General features: G+C 43.5%; 1 protein-coding gene across 1 annotated transcript in view; it reads left to right on the forward strand.

Moving 5' to 3' along the window:
• The window catches only part of csmd2 (CUB and Sushi multiple domains 2), a 1,856,113-nt gene that overhangs the window by 86,031 nt on the left and 1,750,644 nt on the right, over positions 1 to 19,438 (forward strand). Inside the window, exon 3 of the mRNA XM_078566065.1 lies at positions 9,648 to 9,864. Coding sequence (XP_078422191.1) covers positions 9,648 to 9,864 — 217 coding nt within the window. The remainder of the gene's footprint in view (positions 1 to 9,647; positions 9,865 to 19,438) is intronic.

Below are 19,438 nucleotides of genomic sequence, written 5' to 3' on the forward strand. Positions count from 1 at the left end.
TTCCCTTCAACTCAATCTTCTAAGTATACTGAAATGGACTTCTAGTAGCAAGGCACCCACTAGCAACTCTTTGGTCTATAACTCTCGACAAGCTTCATTTCTTTGAACAAGGTATCTGTATTCACCAGCACTCTGCTTGGAGGTTAACCTGAAAACAACCTTTTTTCCCCTCTGCTTGGTATAGCAGCATCTGTTGTGGATTTTCTTCCCCAAAAACTCTCTGGTTGACTCTGTAAGTCTGTACACAGCAAGGAAAGCTGCCTCCTCTTTTGAGTCCAGGTGTTGAAACTTGCACCTTTCAGTAAGTTTTGACCTAAGCTCCTGTCTCCAGGTTACATGGGCTTGTCTCCAGATAGATTTTGCAGGAGGTCACACCCCCCTCTCCGATGTACCCAATTTTACCTTGAATTAAAAGAAACTGTTTAAAATGTAATCATTTTATGTCATAACATAAATTAATCAAGTTTTTAATAAATATTTCTATGATGATAGAACATTGCTATGTGCCCTTAATTACATATCTTTCTTTATTGTTACCGCACAACACAAACAGTTTTTGATGCAGAGTTGGAAACTATTCCAAGATGTTGTAGGAATGTTTCTTTGTGATTTTTGCATATGATCAAATGCTTGAATATCTGGCTATTCAACTTGCTTTCTCTTTGTACTGATTCCACCACTGGTTCTTTGTCTTGATAGTGTGGTTTAAGTTGGAAACTCATTGCTTCAGCACAAAGTCCAATTCAGTCCTCTGGCACAAAGTTTTGAAGCTTCAGAATGCAGTACCTTTCTTATTGCTCCTTATTGTCATAATCTGATACCGGCAGTGGTAGATTGCTGACCTTAGGACAATTGTTGTTCAGTGAATAAATCTTGGCACAATTTTGTAGTGTAAACATCAAGTAATAGATTTATAAGGTTGGGGGACGTCAAACGAGAAAGACATCTATTTTGGCCAAGTCCAAAAAAACAAACCTATGTCACGAAAGTATAATAATTCTCATAGTATTATGTGATTTATTGTAAAAGTAAATTAATAGTGGGGTTTGGATATTTTCTGTGTGTGTGTGTGTGATTTAACTGAATTGGAGACAGCTGGTCTGGAGGCTTTGACTCATCAAAATAAGCTAGGTTTGAAATTCTAAATATGTAAACATAGTTGAAGTTTTAAAATGTGAGGTGAGAAGAATTTGCATTTTTAGTTGAATCAGAGTTGTTTGAATTTAAAAGAGATGGTAGGATGCTACACCTAGCCAGAAAAGCTAGTCCAAGCAGTGTGTTTATTTTCCCCAAAGGTTACTGACAATATTAACCCAATGCAATGATTTATATTGAGAAAGGTTAAATTCCAAAGACATAGGGGAACAATGGAATTTGCATTAAAAGGGAGAAATATGTATAAAGGGAAGTGAGGCTATGTGTCAGAAAAAGCATTGTAAGATCTACCGGAAGTGTGAAAAGCCTCCAGTATTGTGCATTCAGTCTACAGAAACCGAGGCTGGAAAAACCACTTTGAATTCTACTGTTCAGGATATTGTGTTGATTTGCTAGAATCTGTTTAAATCTATTTGTTTTGTAATGTTACCTTAATGGGGGTGTAGCTGGAAGCCAGATTAATTAGGGGTTTTAGGAGTTATTATATAGGTAATTTGTAGACCTATGTATGTGCTTGAAATCTTTTCTTTTGCTAATAAAGGTATAATTTAATTTTCTAAAGAAACCGCTAAGTCTTGGTGGACTTTTTACTTCTGAATTCAGGGCATGCATCTCGAAATAAAATACAAATTATAAAATCGTTGTGACGGCATTATCAAGTTTCCCTCGTGGATTTGATCCGCCTGGCACACATCATTTGCCACATCATAACACCCAATACTGGAGCCGGGGCAAGTTTCCACTGATAAAATAATATAAATTGGGAGAAAATCTGCAGTCAATTGCAAATATAAGGAAAATAATTACAAGTAGCATTTGGTCAAAATGTGTTTGTTTTAGGATATGTTTCAGCCTCATAAAATGCAGTAATAGATTAAATCCATCTCAATTTCAAATTAATTGGTTTGTATTACTTCCGGAATAATTATTTTCTCGCATTTTAATGTCTTCTCAGCTTGACATTGAGATTAGTGTAAAAAAAAATAGAACAGTGATGTGTAATTTGATTTAAAAAGTCAAGCCAATGGTACAATGCCACATGTATTTGAGTACCAATATGAAGTTTTGTTTTTGACCTTCTTATCCTTAATTCTGCTAGGTTCCTGATTCGAGTCACACTCTTTCTGGTCAGTGGAGAGTTAAGCCTTGGCATTACCCCTGTATTGTTCCTGCATGCCTCTGAGCACCACTATTGGCAAAAGCTATGGCGTAGAATGCCTATGGCTCATTCAAATTCAATTGGTGTAATGCAAAAAGAGATGAAGTGTGGCTGGGAATAAAGTTTAAACAGCAAATTTTTCCATTTCAATTCATGTTTTTTTTTTCCACTGACTTATGTTTCCTCCTCAGCCATGTCATTGAATCTCAGTCAACATCCCATATTTCTGTTTTCTTGTAAGTTAGCTGACCAAATTGTACAATTTTTTAGCTCTGCTTAAATGCTTCATAGCATGATACAGAGAAATTATACACTTTGTTTTCCTACAGTGTAATACCCTATTTTATATACAGGTATATTTTATTTTCGAAGTAGGTAAGTTAAGAAAAGTGGTGGAGCATAACATAAGAATATACAAATAGGATCAGGAGAAGGCATTACAGCCCTTAGGGTCTCCTCTGCCATTTAATACGACCATGGTTAATGAACTTCAGTTTACCCTTCGCATACTATCCACATATCCCTTGATTTCCTTAGCGTGCATAAATCTATCAATCCCTAATTTGAGTATACTCAATGACTTAGCATCCATAGCTTTCTAGGGTAGAGGATTCCTAAGATTCACAACCTTGTGAGTGAAGAAATGTCTTCTAATCAGTCCAAAATGGCCAACTGCTTATTCTTGTACTGTAACCTCTAGTTCTAGACTCCCTAATCAGGGGAAACATCCCAGCCTCTATCCTCTCAAGCCCTCTACAAATTTTATATGTTGCAATGAGATCACAGAATATCAGAATCACAGTGCAGAAGAGGCCCTTCGGCCCATCAAGTCTACACCTTCACGTCAGAAACACCTGACCTACCTACCTAATCCCATTTACCAGCACTTGGCCCATAGCATTGAATGTTATAACATGCCACGTGCTCATCCAGGTACTTCTTAAAGGATGTGAAGCAACCCGCCTCCACTACCCTCCCAGGCAGTGCATTCCAGACCGTCACCACCCTCTGGGTAAAAAAGTTTTTCCTTACATCCCCCCTAAACCTCCTGCCCCTCACCTTGAACTTCTGCCCCCTTGTGACTGACACTTCAACTAAGGGGAACAGCTGCTCCCTATCCATGCCCCTCAATCTTATACACCTCGATCAGGTTGCCCCTTAGTCTTCTCCGCTCCAACGAAAACAACCCAAGTCTATCCCACCTCTCTTCATAACTTAAATGTTTCATCCCAGGCAACATCCTGGCGAATCTCCTCTGCACCCCTTCCAGTGCAATCACATCCTTCCTATGATGTGGCGACCAGACCTGCACACAGTACTCCAGCTGTGGCCTCACCAAGGTTCTATACAACTCCAACATGACCTCCCTACTTTTGTAATCTATGCCTCGATTGATAAAGGCAAGTGTCCCATATGCCTTTTTCACCACCCCACTAACATGCCTCTCCGCCTTCAGAGATCTATGGACACACATACAAAAGTCCCTTTGTTCCTCAGAACTTCCTAGTGCCACGCCGTTCATTGAATGCTTCCTTGTCAAATTACTCCTTCCTCACACTTTTCAGGGTTAAATTCCATCTGCCACTTATCTGCCCATTTGACCATCCTGTCTATATCTTCCTGTAGCCCAAGACACTCAATCTTACTGTTAACCACCCGGCCAATCGTTGCGTCACCCGCAAACCTACTAATCCTACCCCCCACATAGTCATCTATGTTGTTTATATAAATGACAAATAATAGGGGACACAGCACAGATCCCTGTAGTATGCCACTGGACACTGGCTTCCAGTCACTAAACCATCCTTCTGTCATCACCCTCTGCCTCCTACAAGTAAGCCAATTTTGAATCCACCTTATCAAATTAACCTGTATCCCGTGTGCCTTTGCCTTCTTTATAAGTCTCCCATGTGGGACCTTGTCAAAGGCTTTGCTGAAATCCATATAAACTACATCAACTGCACTACCGTCATCTGCACGCCTGGTCACCTCCTCAAAAAATTCAATCAAATTTGTTAGGCATGACCTCCCTCTGACAAAGCCATGCTGACTATCCCTGATCAAACCTTGCCTCTCCAAGTGGAGATAGATACTCTCCTTCAGAAATTTCTCCAATAGTTTCCCTCCCACTGACGTGAGACTCACTGGCCTTTAGTTCCCTGGTTTATCTCTACAACCCTTCTTAAAAAGCGGAACCACATTAGCTGTTCTCCAGTCCTCTGGCACCTCCCCCCTGGCTACAAAGGAATTAAAAATTTGGGTCAGAGCCCCTGCGATCTCCTCCCTTGCATCCCTCAGCAGTTTGGGACAAAAATCATCCAGACTTGGAGAGTTGTCCACTTTTAAGCCTGCCGACACCTCCAATACCTTGTCACTCCCATATCAATTTGCTTAAGAACCTCGCAGTCTCTCTCCCTGAGTTCGATACTTTCATCCTCATTCTCTTGGGTGAAGACAGACTTGAAGTATTCATTCAACACTCTAGCGATATCCTCTGGCTCCACCCATAGATTGCCCCCTTGGTCCCTTATTTGGTCCCTACTCTTTCCCTGGTTATCCTCTTCCTATTGATATACTTATAGAATATCTTGGGATTTTCCCTACTTTTACCAGCCAGAGTTTTCTCATATTCCCTCTTTGCTCTCCTAATTGCTTTCTTGAGCTCCACCCTGCACTGTCTGTACTCCACTAATGCCTTTGCTGATTTGCTTCCCATGTACCTGCTAAAAGCCTCTCCTTTCCTTCTCATCGTAACCTGAATATCTCTGGTCATCCATGGTTCTCTTGGCTTGTTACTCCTTCCTATCACCCTAGAGGGAACATGTTGAGCCTGTACCCTCCCCATTTCCTTTTTGAACACCACCCCCCTCCAGTTCCTCAGTAGATTTCCGCACAAGTAACTGTTCCCAGTCTACCTTGGCCAGGTCCTGCCTTATTTTACTAAAATCCACTCTCCCCCAATCCAAAACATTTTTTTGCAACTTGTCGATTTCTTTGTCCATAACAAACTTAAACTGTACCATGTTGTGGTCGCTATCGCTAAAATGCTCGCCCACCACCACCTCAGCCACCTGTCCGGCTTCATTCCCCAGAATTATGTCCAGCAATGCACTGCCCCTTGTTGGACCCTCTACATATTGACCTGAAAAGTTCTCCTGTACAAATTTCAAGAAATCCACTCCATCCAAGCCCTTAACACTATGTCTATCCCAATTAATGTTGGGAAAGTTGAAATCACCTAATATAATTACCCTATTGTTATTATTTTTACACACCTCCACAAATTGTGCACATATTTGCACCTCAATTTCCCGCTGACAATCTGGGGGTCTATAATAAACACCTAATAATGTGGCTGCCCCTGTTTTATTCCTAAACTCTACCCACAAAGCTTCATTCGATGCCCTCTCCAAGATATCATCTCTCCTTACAGTAATTGACTCCTTAACTACTAATGCAACGCCTCCTCTTTTACCCCCTACCCAGTCTCGCCTGAAGGTTCTATATCCCGGAATGTTGAACTGCCAATCCTGCCCTTCCCTCAACCATGTTTCAGTGATGGCTACTATATCATAATTCTACGTGTCAATCCTCACCCTTAACTCATCCATTTTACCTGTAATACTCCTGGCATTAAAGTAGAGGCCATCCAGCCTTGCCTTACTCCCTTGAAGCTTATTGCAGCTGTACTCTCTCTGACTTGATTGTTTTACTGTATTATGATGTGTCCCTATTCTGCTAACATTCTGTGTCCCCTCCCCCTGCCGAATTAGTTTAAACTCCTCCCAACAGTACTAGCAAACCCGCCCGCAAGGATGTTAGTCCCACTCTGGTTCAGATGTAAACCGTCCCGCTTGTACACATCCCCCCTTCCCCAGAAACAGTCCCAGTGATCCAGGAATCTAAAAGCCTCCCTCCTGCACCAACTCTTAAGCCAGGTATTTATCTGTGCTATTCTTCTACTTCTGAACTTGCTAGCACGTGGCACTGGGAGTAATCCGGAGATTACAACCCGAGAGGTCTTGCTTTTTAGTCTACTGCCTAACTCCCTGAATTCTTGATGCAAGACCCCATCCCTCTTTCTACCTATGTCATTGGTACCAACATGTACCATGACCTCTGCCTTATCACCCTCCCCCTTTAGGATGCCCTGCAGCTGTTCAGTGACACCCCGGACCCTGGCACCAGGGAGGAAACTTACCATCCTGGAGTCACGTTGAGAGCCACAGTAGCACCTATCTGTTCCCCTAGCTATAGAATCCACTATTACTATTGCTCTTCCTCCCTTCCTCCCCTCCTGTACAGACAGGCTGCTTGTGGTGCCGGAAGCTTGGCTCTGTCCGCACTCCCTGGAGGAACCAGCACCCTCATTAGCCTCCAAAATGGAATACCGATTTGCGAGCGGGACCCCAGCGGACTCCTGAACTACCTGCCTATTTCTCTTGGACTGCCTGGTAGTCACCCATTCCCTTCCTTCCTCAAGTCCCTTCATCTGCGGTGTGACCACCTCTCTAAACATGCTATCCCCGACGCTCTCAGACTCATGGATGCTCCACAGTGTCCCCAGCCGCCGTTCCAGCTCTGAAATCTGAGCTTCCAGGAGCTGCGGCTGGACACACTTCCTGCACACATGCTGGTCCCGGGCACTGGAAATGTCCCTGGCTTCCCACATGGAGCACGAGGAGTACACCACGGCTTTGAGCGCTCCTGCCATGACTTATCCCTTTAAAATTAAACCTTTTAAGTCAATTACTCGAGGGCCCTTCTTTCCTGATCCTCGTTACTGTAGAGTATACAAACTGTAAACCACAAAAAGACCTTAAACTATAAGCAATTAAAGTAGTAAATACCTTACCCACTACTTACCAGTGATTCCTTTCCATTGTAGCCTCTACTGCTGCAGGACGCTCTGAAGATTTAAGAAGTTGGATAGCAAGGAAAAAATGCAAAGAGCACCTCAACCCCTATGCACCAAATTCCCGCTTTGCACCAAATTCCGAATACCCACTCTGGCTATGCCCCACTCAGAATGTGCTCACTCTCCTGTTCCTGTGCAAGCACACTGTAGTGTGCTTCTAGATAGTCCCTTTCTTAAATAGGGCTGACTTGACTCACCACTAGTTAAGCTTCAAATATTAATTAACACCTATTCAGGCCCTAATCAGGCTTCAGGTGATTGACAGTCAGCTGAGTCAGATACCTTATCAACCTTTTAACTAGACGACTGAACTTACAAAAATTAAAGAGAAGTTAAAGAGAAAGAGAAAGACTTACCAGTTCAATTCCCGCTTTGCACCAAATTCCAAATACCCACTCTGGCTGTGCCCCACTCAGGATGGGCTCGCTCTCCTGTTCCTGTGCAAGGTCACCTCTCTTTTTTGTGAACTCTAGGGAATATAGCTTAGTTTACTCAATTTCTCTTCATAGGAGAATCTCCTTCTCCCAGAAATCAGTCTAGTAAACCTAAGGTGCGCTCCCTCAAAGGCACTATATCCCTTCTTAGGCAAGGAGAATAAAACTGTACTCAGTACACCAGGAATGGTCTCTCCAAGGTCCTGTATTTTTGTATTAAGGTTTCTTCACTATTATACGCCAATCCCTTTGTAATAAAGGCTAACATACCATTTGCTTTGCTAGTGTTTGCTGTAAATGCATATGATTTGTATACAAGGACGCACGGGTTCCTCTTCTAACATTTCCCAGTCTTTCATCGTTGAAGCAATATTCTGCTTTTCTATTTTTCCTACCAAAATGGATAACTTTACACTTCTTTACAGTATAATCCATCTTTTATGTTATTGCCCAATCACTTTACCTATCTAAATGCTTTGGCAGCTTCTTTACATCCTCCTCATAGCTTACTTCCCCACCTAACATTTTATTGTCAGCAAATTTTCATATATTACACTTGGTCAACTCATCTAAATCATTGATCTAGATAATAGACTGGCCTAAGCACTGATCCTTGCAATACCTCACTATTTGCAGGCTGCCAACCTGAAAATGATGCATTTATTCTTGCTCTGTATTTTCTGTTTGTTAACCAATCATCAGACCGTGTTAATATATTACTCCCAATCCCATGGGCTACCATACTGACCTGTTACCAGGCCTCTAATAATAGATTCTAGGATTTTGTCTCATAATGTTATTAGGATAATGGGCCATTAGTTCCCTGTTTTTCCTTCCCATCTTTCTTGAATCACAGGGTTAAATTTGCTGCCTTTCAATCTATTGGAACAGTTCTAGAATCTAGGGAATTCAGGAAGATCAAAATGATACATCCACTGTCTCAGTAGCCACATCTTTTATAACCGTAGGAAGTAGGTCATCAGGTCTATGAGGTTTATCGGCTTTTGGTCCCATTAATTTCTCCAGTACCATTTCTTTATTAATATTCATTTCTTTAAGTTCTTCATTCTTACTAGACCCTTGGTTCCCAGCATTTCCAGAAAGGTTGTTTATTTTGTTGCTTCTACAATGAAGACAGGGTGAAAGCTTATCACCTGCACATAGGTGGATTTGGAGACGGGAGGCCCTGGAATTTTTGAAATGTGCACGTTGTGTAGAAGACCTGATGTGTTCCCACCTCCAAATAATCCTGCCAGAGGTGGGGTGATACCGGCATGTGCCACGTGCCTGGCAGTGGCAAGTAGCTTATTAGGGGCAAATAAATGCTCTTTTAGGAACAAATTAATTATGCTGGAGCCTCGGACACTAGAGGGCTAATGTTGTGGGACAGGCCATCCTGCTGAGGGGTTCCCTCTCCATAATTATGGCCTGGAAGCTGTGGCCACAGTTTATGTAACCTTTATTTGACATCTCCAGAGGGCACCTTCATCTTGAGGTGCACTCACAGTCTTCCGCCTACATCAGCAGCACCCATCTCTTCTGCTGGATGCCCACAGCCTCGGCTGCTTCCATTGGCCTTCTCACCTGCAAATCCCACCCACCATTCTAAATTGGACAGGTCTCACGGTGGTGGCCTGTTAATTGACCGGCTCCAGTAAGGTCACGTTGGCAGGCAGACTTCATAAACAATCGTGATCAGGAGCCGCAAATGGTCCCATTCCTTGTTTAAGAATTAAGGCAGTAAAATTCCACCTAATGTATTGGTTTAATGCCTCTGTTATTTCCTTATTTCCCATTATAATTTCCTCTGTCTCTGCTTCAAAGGGGTCTATGTTTATTTTCACTAATATCTTGTTTTTGCATACCCATGGAAGCTTTTCCAACCTGTTTCATGCCTTTTGCTAGTTTACTCATGTTCTATTTTATATTTCTTTGCCAATTAAATGTTTTCAATATCAAAATATGTAAATTTGTGTTTCAGGTCAGAACTGTGGTGATACATTACGTGATCCTAATGGAACTATCGATAGCCCAGGATTTCCATATGGGTATCCAAATTATGCCAACTGCACCTGGACGGTTATCACTGAAGAACGGAACAGAATACAATTGGCATTTCAGTCATTTGCTTTGGAGGAAGACTTTGATGTACTGTCAATTTATGATGGTCAGCCACATCAGGAAAACTTAAGGACAAGGTACTGTTTACACAAATCAAGGTTATTTTACATTGAAGTAAAACTTCTTTCTCTCTGTTTTGAGATAAATGCTTTTCATAACTACCTGTAAACCTATTTTTGCAAGAAATTCACTTTTTAAAAAAAATGTTTGTAAAAGTCTTCATATGTTGTTATGCTTGTACAATTGTTCCATGATGCCACAACATTCTTTGCTGATGAATTTCTGTTCTTACTAAGGTGAAATTTGCCATTGTTAGAGGAATTTTTAAAAACTTATTTATTCATGGGAGGTAAGCCTTGCCTGCAGGGCCAGCCTTTATTTCCCTTGAGAAGGCCTTAGTGAGCAGCCTCCTTGAACCACTGTAGTCCATGTGGGTGGGAGTACACCCCACCCCATGCTGTTGGGAAGGGAGTTCCAGGATTTCGACCCAGTGACAGTGAAAGAATGGTGATAAAGTTCCAAGTCAGGATGGTGTGTAGCTTTCAGGGGAACTTCAGTGGTAGTATTTCCATGCGCATGCTATTCTTGTTCTTCTGGTTGGTAGAGGTCGTAAGTTTTGAAGGTGCTTCAAAGGAGCCTCAGTGAGTGGCTGCAGTGTATCTTACATGTGGTACGCATGGCTGTCAAATATGCCAGTGGTGAAGGGAGTGAATGTTTAAGGAGCCCTGTGGGGTGTCAGTTAGGTGAGCTGTTGTGTCCTAAATGATATTGAGTTTCTTGAATTCTGTTAGAGCTGCACGCACCTAGATAAGTGGAGAGCATTCCATCACACCTGGCTTATTGTGCTTTGTAGATGGTGGACTGGCTTTGGGGAGTCAGGAGGTGAGTTACTTGCTGCAGAATTCCTAGCCTCTGACCTGCTCTTGTAGCCACAGTATTTATATGGCTAGACCAGTTTAGTTTCTGGTCAGCGGTAAACCCCAGGATGTTGTTAGTGGGGAATTCAGCAATAGTGACACATTGGATGTCAAGGGCAGATAGTTAGATTCTCTCTCATTGCAGATGGTGATTGCCTGGCACTTGTGTGGCACAAATTTTTTTTTTATTCAGTCATGGGATGTGGGCATTGCTGGCTAGGCCAGCATTTATTACCTATCCCTAATTGCCCTTGTTCAGAGGGCATTTAAGAGTCAACCACATTGCTATGGGTCTGCAGTCACATGTAAGCCAGACCAGGTAAGGACGGCAGATTTCCTTCCCTAAAGGATATTAGTGAACCAGATGGGTATTTACGACAATTGGCAATGGTTTCATGGTCATCATTAGATTTTTAATTCCAGATTTTAATGTTACTTGCCGTTATCAGCCCAAGCCTGATTGTTGTCCAGTCCTTGCCCAAATGTTGTCCAGATCTTGTTGGAGAGATCTGTCCAGATCTGAGGAGTTGTGAATGATATTGAACATTGCAATTATCAGGGAGCTTAGGTCTGGTGGAAGGTGATTGATGAAGCAGCTGAAGATGGTTGAGCCTAGAAAAGTGCCGTGGGAGACTCCTGGAGCAATTCTTGGGACTGTGATGATTGGCCAATAATAACCAAACCATCATCATTTGTGCTGGGCATGATTCTAACCAGTGGAGTTTTCCCATTGAATTCGATTTTACTAGGACTCCTTGATGCCACACTTGGTCAAATGCTGCCTTTGTGTCAAGGGCAGTCACTCTTACCTCCCCTCTGGAACTCGGCACATTCATGTCATGAACATGTGCGCCTGAAATAGGTAGAATTTTCCCCCTATTTGGTTCTCTCACCACCTGCCACAGGCCCAGTCATGTAGATTTGTCCTACAGAACTTAGCCAGCTTGGTCTTACCAAGCCCATCTTGGTGATGGACATTGAAGTCCCACTGTACCCAGAGACCTTTATGTGCCCTCGCTACCCTCAATACTTCTTCCAAGTGGTGTTCAATATTCAAGAGCACTGATTGATCAGCTGAGGGATAGCGAGTGGTAGTAATCAGCAGGAAGTTTCCTTGACCATGTTTGGCCTGATGCCATGAGTCTTCATGGGATTCAGAGTCAGTGTTGAGGACTCCCATGGCCATTCCCTCCTCCTTGTATAACATTGTGCCACCACCTCTGCTGGGTCTGCCCTGATGATGGACCGGTGATAGAGTTGCTTGACTAGTCTGTGCAACAGTTCTCCCAATATTGGTAGAAATCCCTAAATGTTAGTGAGGAGGACTTTGCAGAGTTGGCAGGGCAGGGTGTGTCTTTGTCATTTCCAGTGCCTGACTCAATGCTGGGTCCGTCTACTTGCATTCTTCTTCAACATTTCCATAGCAGGTAGCCACAATCGAGTAACATGATAGGCCACTTAAGGGAGCAGTTAAGATTCAACCACATTGCTGAAGGTCATGGAATCCCATGCAGGCCAAACCTGGTAAGGACAGCAAACATTAATGAACCAGATGTGTTTTCACAACGTTTTTCTCGTTCCTTTATCATTATTACTGGGAGTAAGATTTTATTCCATATTTAATTACTTGAATTTTAAATTCTCTCAGCTGCCACGTTGGGATTTGATCTCGTGTCTCTGCAGCATTAGTTTAGGCTGGTGAATTATTGATCCAGTAACACTACCACTATGTTACTGCTTTTTCACCAATGGAATATGTTTCAATAGTTTGTACCCAATGATCGCATCAGGCAGAGTATATCAGGTGCACATTCAGGTTGCTTCAGACATGACAACTGTTGCACCAGTCTAACATTTTAATTCCTCCTCACAGCGAATGTTGAAATGTCTGAAAGTTAGTCTTCCATAATGATGTGGAACTCCATGCAGAAGTGGGCTGTAATTTTTTTTCGTGTTCTACCTTTGCGTCAAGAATGTTCTTCCCAATTATTTCAACCTAGAGGAAGTTGCTTTTCCCTCAGTCTCTTGAAAGATGGTTTCATAACTTCTCGCATTATCCAACCATTGCTGGTAATAACATAAAAGGTTTGACCCATGAATCAACACACAGCAAGTTCTCCTTGTTGCTGAGGGATTGGATACTAAATATAGGTAAAGAGTTTTCCCTGCACCATTCCAGTACCAAGACAGCTGCCGTGATTTGTTCACTGTTCTGGCAGTGATGATTTTAGCATAATTGCTTGGATCTGTCGTTTTACTTTTCGATACATAGATCTTCCCCTACAATAGAGCAGAAAATGGGATTTTAACTTCCATGCAAAGTGATGCATCTTTCTACTAAACATGCTTTGCCACGTTACCAACTCATTTTACCAGCACTGTAGAGTGGTGTATCAGTGCTGTGTATTGAAGAGCCATATTTCCCTCATTGTAATTTGATTTACGTCTGCCTGTGATGTGGGTGGATGAATGCATTTATGCCAACATTTTTGTATATATGTTTATACACTGGGGATTTTCTTATGTCATTATGAGCCTGTTGTAGACTAATTGATTGAGATTGATTATTATGATTAGTTAGTCATTTTGTTATTGTTGTCATGTGAGCACTGGTATAGTAAGAAGTGAACAATATGGATTTTCTCTTATCTAGCAATCATTGTTCCTGAAGAAAGACTGTTTTTTTACTTTAGAAAGTGCAGTAAGCTGAGAGAGACAGGCATTCCCATTTTAGCTCACTCAAAATGAAATTTATGGTCAGAATTTTCACGTTGGTGTGTGGGGGCGGGCCCAGCACACTGACGTGTAAACTGACGTGTGGTGGTATTGGGCGTGCGTCCCAATGTCACCACCCGTAATTCAGATCTTTTATTTGGTGGGCGCATGCCGGCCAAACTGTCAAAGGCCCGTTAAGGCCATTAAAAAACCAATAAAACTAATTATCAATGCACCCTTAAGGTTGGCGGGCAGGCGAAGAGCCCAAGCGGCCTTTGTGTTTTTCAGGAAACCTCATTCACAGGTGGGATGAGGTTTCCTGAACGTTTTCTTAAATAAATAAAACATTTTTTCACAATTTGTAAACATGTTCCAGCTAATGTGACACTGTCACATGAGGGGACATGTCTAAAACAAATTTATCCATCTTTATTTGAAACCTTCAACCTGAACTTAAGCTCCTTGAGGCAACTCTGTGCCTCGGAGATTTCTGCGCTCTGTCGCGTGCATGCGCGAAAGAGCGCAGGCCTTGACTCTCCCTCCTCCCTCCGCCCGCACAGGTAGCGCTGAGCGCTACTAGACATGCGGCACGCTGGTCGGGCCTTAAGTGGCCCGCCCACGTAAAATGGCGGCATGCAGCCAATTGCGGGCCACGCCTGCTCCCCACCGGCCTGCCCGACAGACAGAAAATTCTGCCCTGTATGAATATTTATATTCAAATGAATTTATAACTAGGTTCTGGTGAGCATTAGCTTCGATTTGATGTTATAAATTGTAAATATTCTAATTACTGATGGTTGTGTGACTGATTGATACAAATGTCCAAGTACCAATTAGAAACACTGGGCAGAATCACCCCAGATTTGCACTAAGTGCGGTAGCGGGCAGGATGGTGGCTTTTCGAGCCGTATTGTCCATTACTGCCTCATTAATCATGCATTCCCAGGAAACACACCGTTTTGATGGTGGGCGGGTTCTCATTTGCCTGTCATCTCATTGCTTCCTCACGCTGAGTGCCATATTTAAAATGCAGCTGCATGCGCACGTCTCAGTGCTTCCAGCCAGGACTGTTGCACTGAAGACATGGCCTCGAAAGGCAAGAAGACTGCAGCCCCCCGATTCAGTGATGTGGCCCAGGAATGCCTTTTGGATGCCGTGGAGCCCCGCCATAATGTCCTCTAACCCCGCCATGGCTGTAGGAGGTCCAGCAATCTCACCGCTTTGGCGTGGTAGGCGATGTCAGTGGTGATCAGTGCCAATGCTGCACAGAAGAGGTTGGCCATCCAATGAACAAAGAGGATGAATGACCTCATCCGTGCCACCAGGGTAAGGCAACCATCTTCTCACTCTAAACTCACACACTCACAAGGCCATCACACATTCACTGGCATCTTACTCACTGCCAGCTCAAGGGACATCACTATTCACTCTCTCACACACCCTCACATCTCATCTGGCCTCATCTCCTCTTGAGACTGGCTTGTCAGCCCTCATCTTGAGGCTGCTTGCACAGATTAACATGTACCCCCACACACACGCTGGGATACCCTTCTCCCCCAGTACAGCCCTCACCCTTCATTTCATTGCTTGAGGCCACTTAAGCTCCTTCCCCAAGCAAGATCTTGCCCTGCAGCCATTGAAAAGCCACTCACATATGGCTGGTCTGGTAGGTAGACACCTGCCTCTGAGCCCCCCTAACATGATGTGCTGCCTGCGAAGCCTGGCACTGATGACCGCGAGTTCTCTCCAAAGCAAGGAAGGCAAATAAACCTTGAGGTCCCGAGTGAAGTGCAGCTCGCCTGGCGCACATCGCTTATGTTCAGTTGTGAAACATGTCAACGTGCAATCACACCGACATGCTCGAATGATCCAGCATGGAGGAATGCTCTCTACCAGGCTGGCCTGATAATGATATGCAGATATATTACAAGAGGTTCCCGACAGCCGACAGCGCGAAATGCGGACCACCATTGACGGGCAGAGCAAACAATAGCAAACTGGTTTCATGATGTTTTGAAACCAATTTTTGGCCTTCTCACCGTATTGTCCACTCACGCCGCCAAACATGCTCAACGCCAATAGGCACGGAAAATTCCGCCCACTGAGTTCAATACTTAGAGCAGTTTCTCAGAAGCTTACACACGAATGTTACCAATTCCATGCCCCCTCACCTCCTGTCACGGCTAACACATTCCAGTGATCAAGTCATGTGCCAAATGACCCGCCTTTCAATTCTGTCACTCATGGCAACCATTCAAGTGCTATAAAAGTCCAGAATCTCCCCCATTATTCTGGAAGTTTAGGACATGTAGTCAATCCTGAGAACTGCTAAATAAAAAAGGTACCTCCCTCAAACTGCAATGGCATCCTGTTGTGTATTTTCAGCATATATATAAAAATGAAGATGACTCATTGACAGCTTTCAGAGAATAATTGTCAGATGTAGAATTCAATTCCAAAAAGACCGAGAAAGGTCCAAAATGCCAGGCAATAAAAATGAAATTTTGCTTCCTCAGTCACTGTAAATCATTGGCCCTGCTAGTCTGTCCTGCTGGTGTAACTCCCTTATTATAAAATTATATATCCACTGACTCACTATGAGGAATGGCAAAGCGAGTCTAGTAATATAATAAACATCCCTGATGTAGCTTATGCTCCTTTATAGATGACAATTGATGTTTGAATGCAACTTGGAATGAATGTGACAGCTTTATCTGATTGTATTGCTCAGAAAAGTTGAATAAATTAGAGATTTTTATTATGTGTTTTTTGAAAACTGATGCTGGTATTTGTCAATACTTCAATCCCTGTGTTTTGGCCCGTCTCTTCCCTAAATGTGCATCATTTATCATATGATTACATTATCCTGAGATGTGCATGTACATACCATTTATCATGCTCACCTGACAAGTCAACTAGCCAAATGCAGATCTTTGTAGAGGAAATGGCCTGGTGCAATAGTGATATGTGTATGGAAAATGGCAGAATTGTTTATCAAATGCATTCCTATATCACACAATCTTTAAATGGACCTTGTGGATCTGAGTATCATCAAAGATAGCTTAATTTGCATGTAATGGGCTTCCATATCTTCTTATTGCATATCCTCAGCTTTTAGTAATTCATTTCACTCATTTCTGCTAATTAGTAAAAAGCTGTCAATATTCCTTACATGATATTTCAGTTGTTATTTAAGAATTCTTTCTCTTTCCTGTCTTAGTTTTGTGAAAGTTTTGTCCACTGAAATGGGCCTTAAGTCAAAACCATTTATGTATGAAATGGCGTTGAAATTCCATTGTATTTTTGCCTTGACGCACCAGCAATTGGGACGTAAAGCAAATATCTGGTATAAAAGTTAAGCAAAATCAGTGTAATTGAATTATGTAGTTAATCATGCTGGGTCCTAAATTCCTTAAACTTTTACGCCCGTCTATTGATCCCTACATCCGGATGCATCTCCTCTTAGTATAATGGCCCAGATTTTCCTGGTTTCCGGATCGTCGGAGACCAGGCGTATCCTGCAAGATGAGTTGGGACCCCTTGAAAGCTCCAACGCCTGACTCTGTGAGAATTGCCTGGGCAATTCCCCTGCTCCCTGTGACCTTCTGAAAAAGTATCCAACTCTGAGTTAGAATCAGAGGTTTTGGATGGTTCCAACTTACATACCAGAATAGTTATCCAGAAAATGTTAGACAGAAAAATCTTACACAGCTCCTGGGTAACTATGCAACTGACCCCCCACCATTTGCTTACACTGACCTCCCCTAACTCTCCTTTCAAACCATCGGTGACCCCCTGAGCCCCTGACCCACCCGACCCTTCAACATCCCCATGACCTGACCTCACCTCACCACCCAACCCCACCCCCTGACCTCTGACCCAACCTCTCTACTGACTCCCCATCTCCCTCCTGACACCCCCCGAATACACACTGACCTGCCAAGACCTGACGTGCTCACCACCTTTCCCGCTTATCGCCCTACCCACCTACCACCCTACCCATCTACCATCCTACACACCTGCCACCCTAACCCAACCCACCTTACACTCTAACCACCTATCACCTCACTCACCTCCCACCCCACCTTCTTACCCATATACCTCATCCATCCTGCTCTCTTATCCACCTACACATTTAACCCATTCACTCACCCATTCACTCATACTTCTCTGTTTGTTAATGAACACTTACCAGAATACAGCTGCTAGTGCCGTAAAAAGAGGATGTGGCTTACTTCTCCCCTGCAACCCCAAAGGTCCAGAGCGATGAAGAAGTAGTTCGATTTCAGGTACACTCCGCATTTCTGGAGAAGCTGGGAGCAGAAACCCGGCCAGAAATGCGGAACTCTGATGTGCCACAGAAATGTAGGAACGAAGTGGCAATCCGATGGTGATTCCCACTCCTTGGAAGATTTGGGCCAAATCCCCGCCCTCAGGCTGAAGAGCTGTGCACTCAAATTTCCTGCAATTTTGCTGGTTCAGGGTGAGTGCAAAGTTAAGCCCAAGATACGGTGCGGAGGGAGGTGGGGTGGGGGGCAGGGGGTGGTGGGGGTGCACGGCATAAAGCAGTCATTTATATGGTGATATTTTGTGAATTTTTTTTCAAAAATATTTTTTTCATTTATTTTTAATTTATCCTCATTGCAATTTGCACTCTACATTCAGTTTCTTGAACCGTGACCTCAGTGGGTGAGGCTAGATGGGTGCAACTGGTGTCAAAAGGGTATTGTTAGCCAGCTTTCTAGGCTCAGAGAGATCCCATTAAGCTGATGGATCGGCTGAGAAGCTTAATTCAGTACCCTGGGCAGGATTCTCCCTCTGGGGTCAGGGAACAGGGATCAGGACTGTTTCTGGGTGCCGAACGCGTCCCTGGGGGGAAGTGGCCTGTCATTATGATTTTCATTGGGATGCCCCCTCAGTTGGCCTGGAGATGGGCTCACCACCCAATTAAGGATGGTGGAAGGACTCTTGAAGCTAGAGGACCAATCAGAGGCCTTCCAGCTTGAAAGGAACAGCAGGCTGCAATGGAATGTAAATTTGTGAGAGGGCGTTTCAAAATGGGGGCAGCCTCTCACAAACTTTTATAAGCTTAAATTAAACAATGGATCCTGCAGCCAGATCACCACTGTTTCAGGAGAGCATCTCTACGGGGTAGAGCACCTGCATGCAGGGAAGGCCTCTAGGTAGCACTCCCACCACCCACAACCCACCCCACACATCCCCATTCCCACCTCCACAAAAGTAGCCCAGAGGTAGGATGGAGCCAGCAAACTCGGGGAAGTGGCACACTTTCTGTCAGGGCTGTTTTTATTTCTTCCCTTCCTCTGCTCCTGGCCCTGACAAAGGCTCAAAATTCAGTCCCAAGCATCATGCTAGCAAGAGCAGAGTTGAGAGGACTCTCGCAAATAAACATTGCACTGCCAGCTAATACTTGTTAGTACTAAGTATTTAAGGTTATAAGACTTGGACAATACAGCCACCCACACATACATGAAACTGAAGAGTCAGTAACGGAATACAAGCAATGAAGTCAAGGTACAGGGTGTAATTTATTCATTCAAATAAAGATCACACACAAAAAGTGAATGACAGTGAAATCGAATTCTAGAGCTGAGATTTTCCAGCGGTGGGCACCATCGTGGGCAGGATGGGAAAATTTGGAGAGCAGCCAAAAGTAATTGACTTTTGGCTGCTCTCCAAATTTCCCTGTCTCCCCGCGACAGTGCCCGTCACTGGCGGGACTGGAAAATCCCGCCGTAAATCTAAACGATAGGAAAATACTTTGATTGCTGGAAATCTGAAATAAAGACAGAAAATGCTGGAAACAATTAACAGGTCTGGCAGCAGCGGCGAGAAGCAGTGTTAACATTTCAGGTGGATGACCTATTAGTTCTGAGGAGACGTCAGAAACACAAATCTGTGTTTCTCTTTCCACAGATCCTTTTGAAATCTACTTTGGCTGATTCTTACCAGGGCACTCATCCACCTTGACTTCGGACAGTTTTCCATCCGTTTTTTG

This window comes from Cetorhinus maximus, chromosome 21 (assembly GCF_964194155.1).
Source record: "Cetorhinus maximus chromosome 21, sCetMax3.hap1.1, whole genome shotgun sequence".
Classification (NCBI taxonomy): Eukaryota; Metazoa; Chordata; class Chondrichthyes; order Lamniformes; family Cetorhinidae; genus Cetorhinus; species Cetorhinus maximus.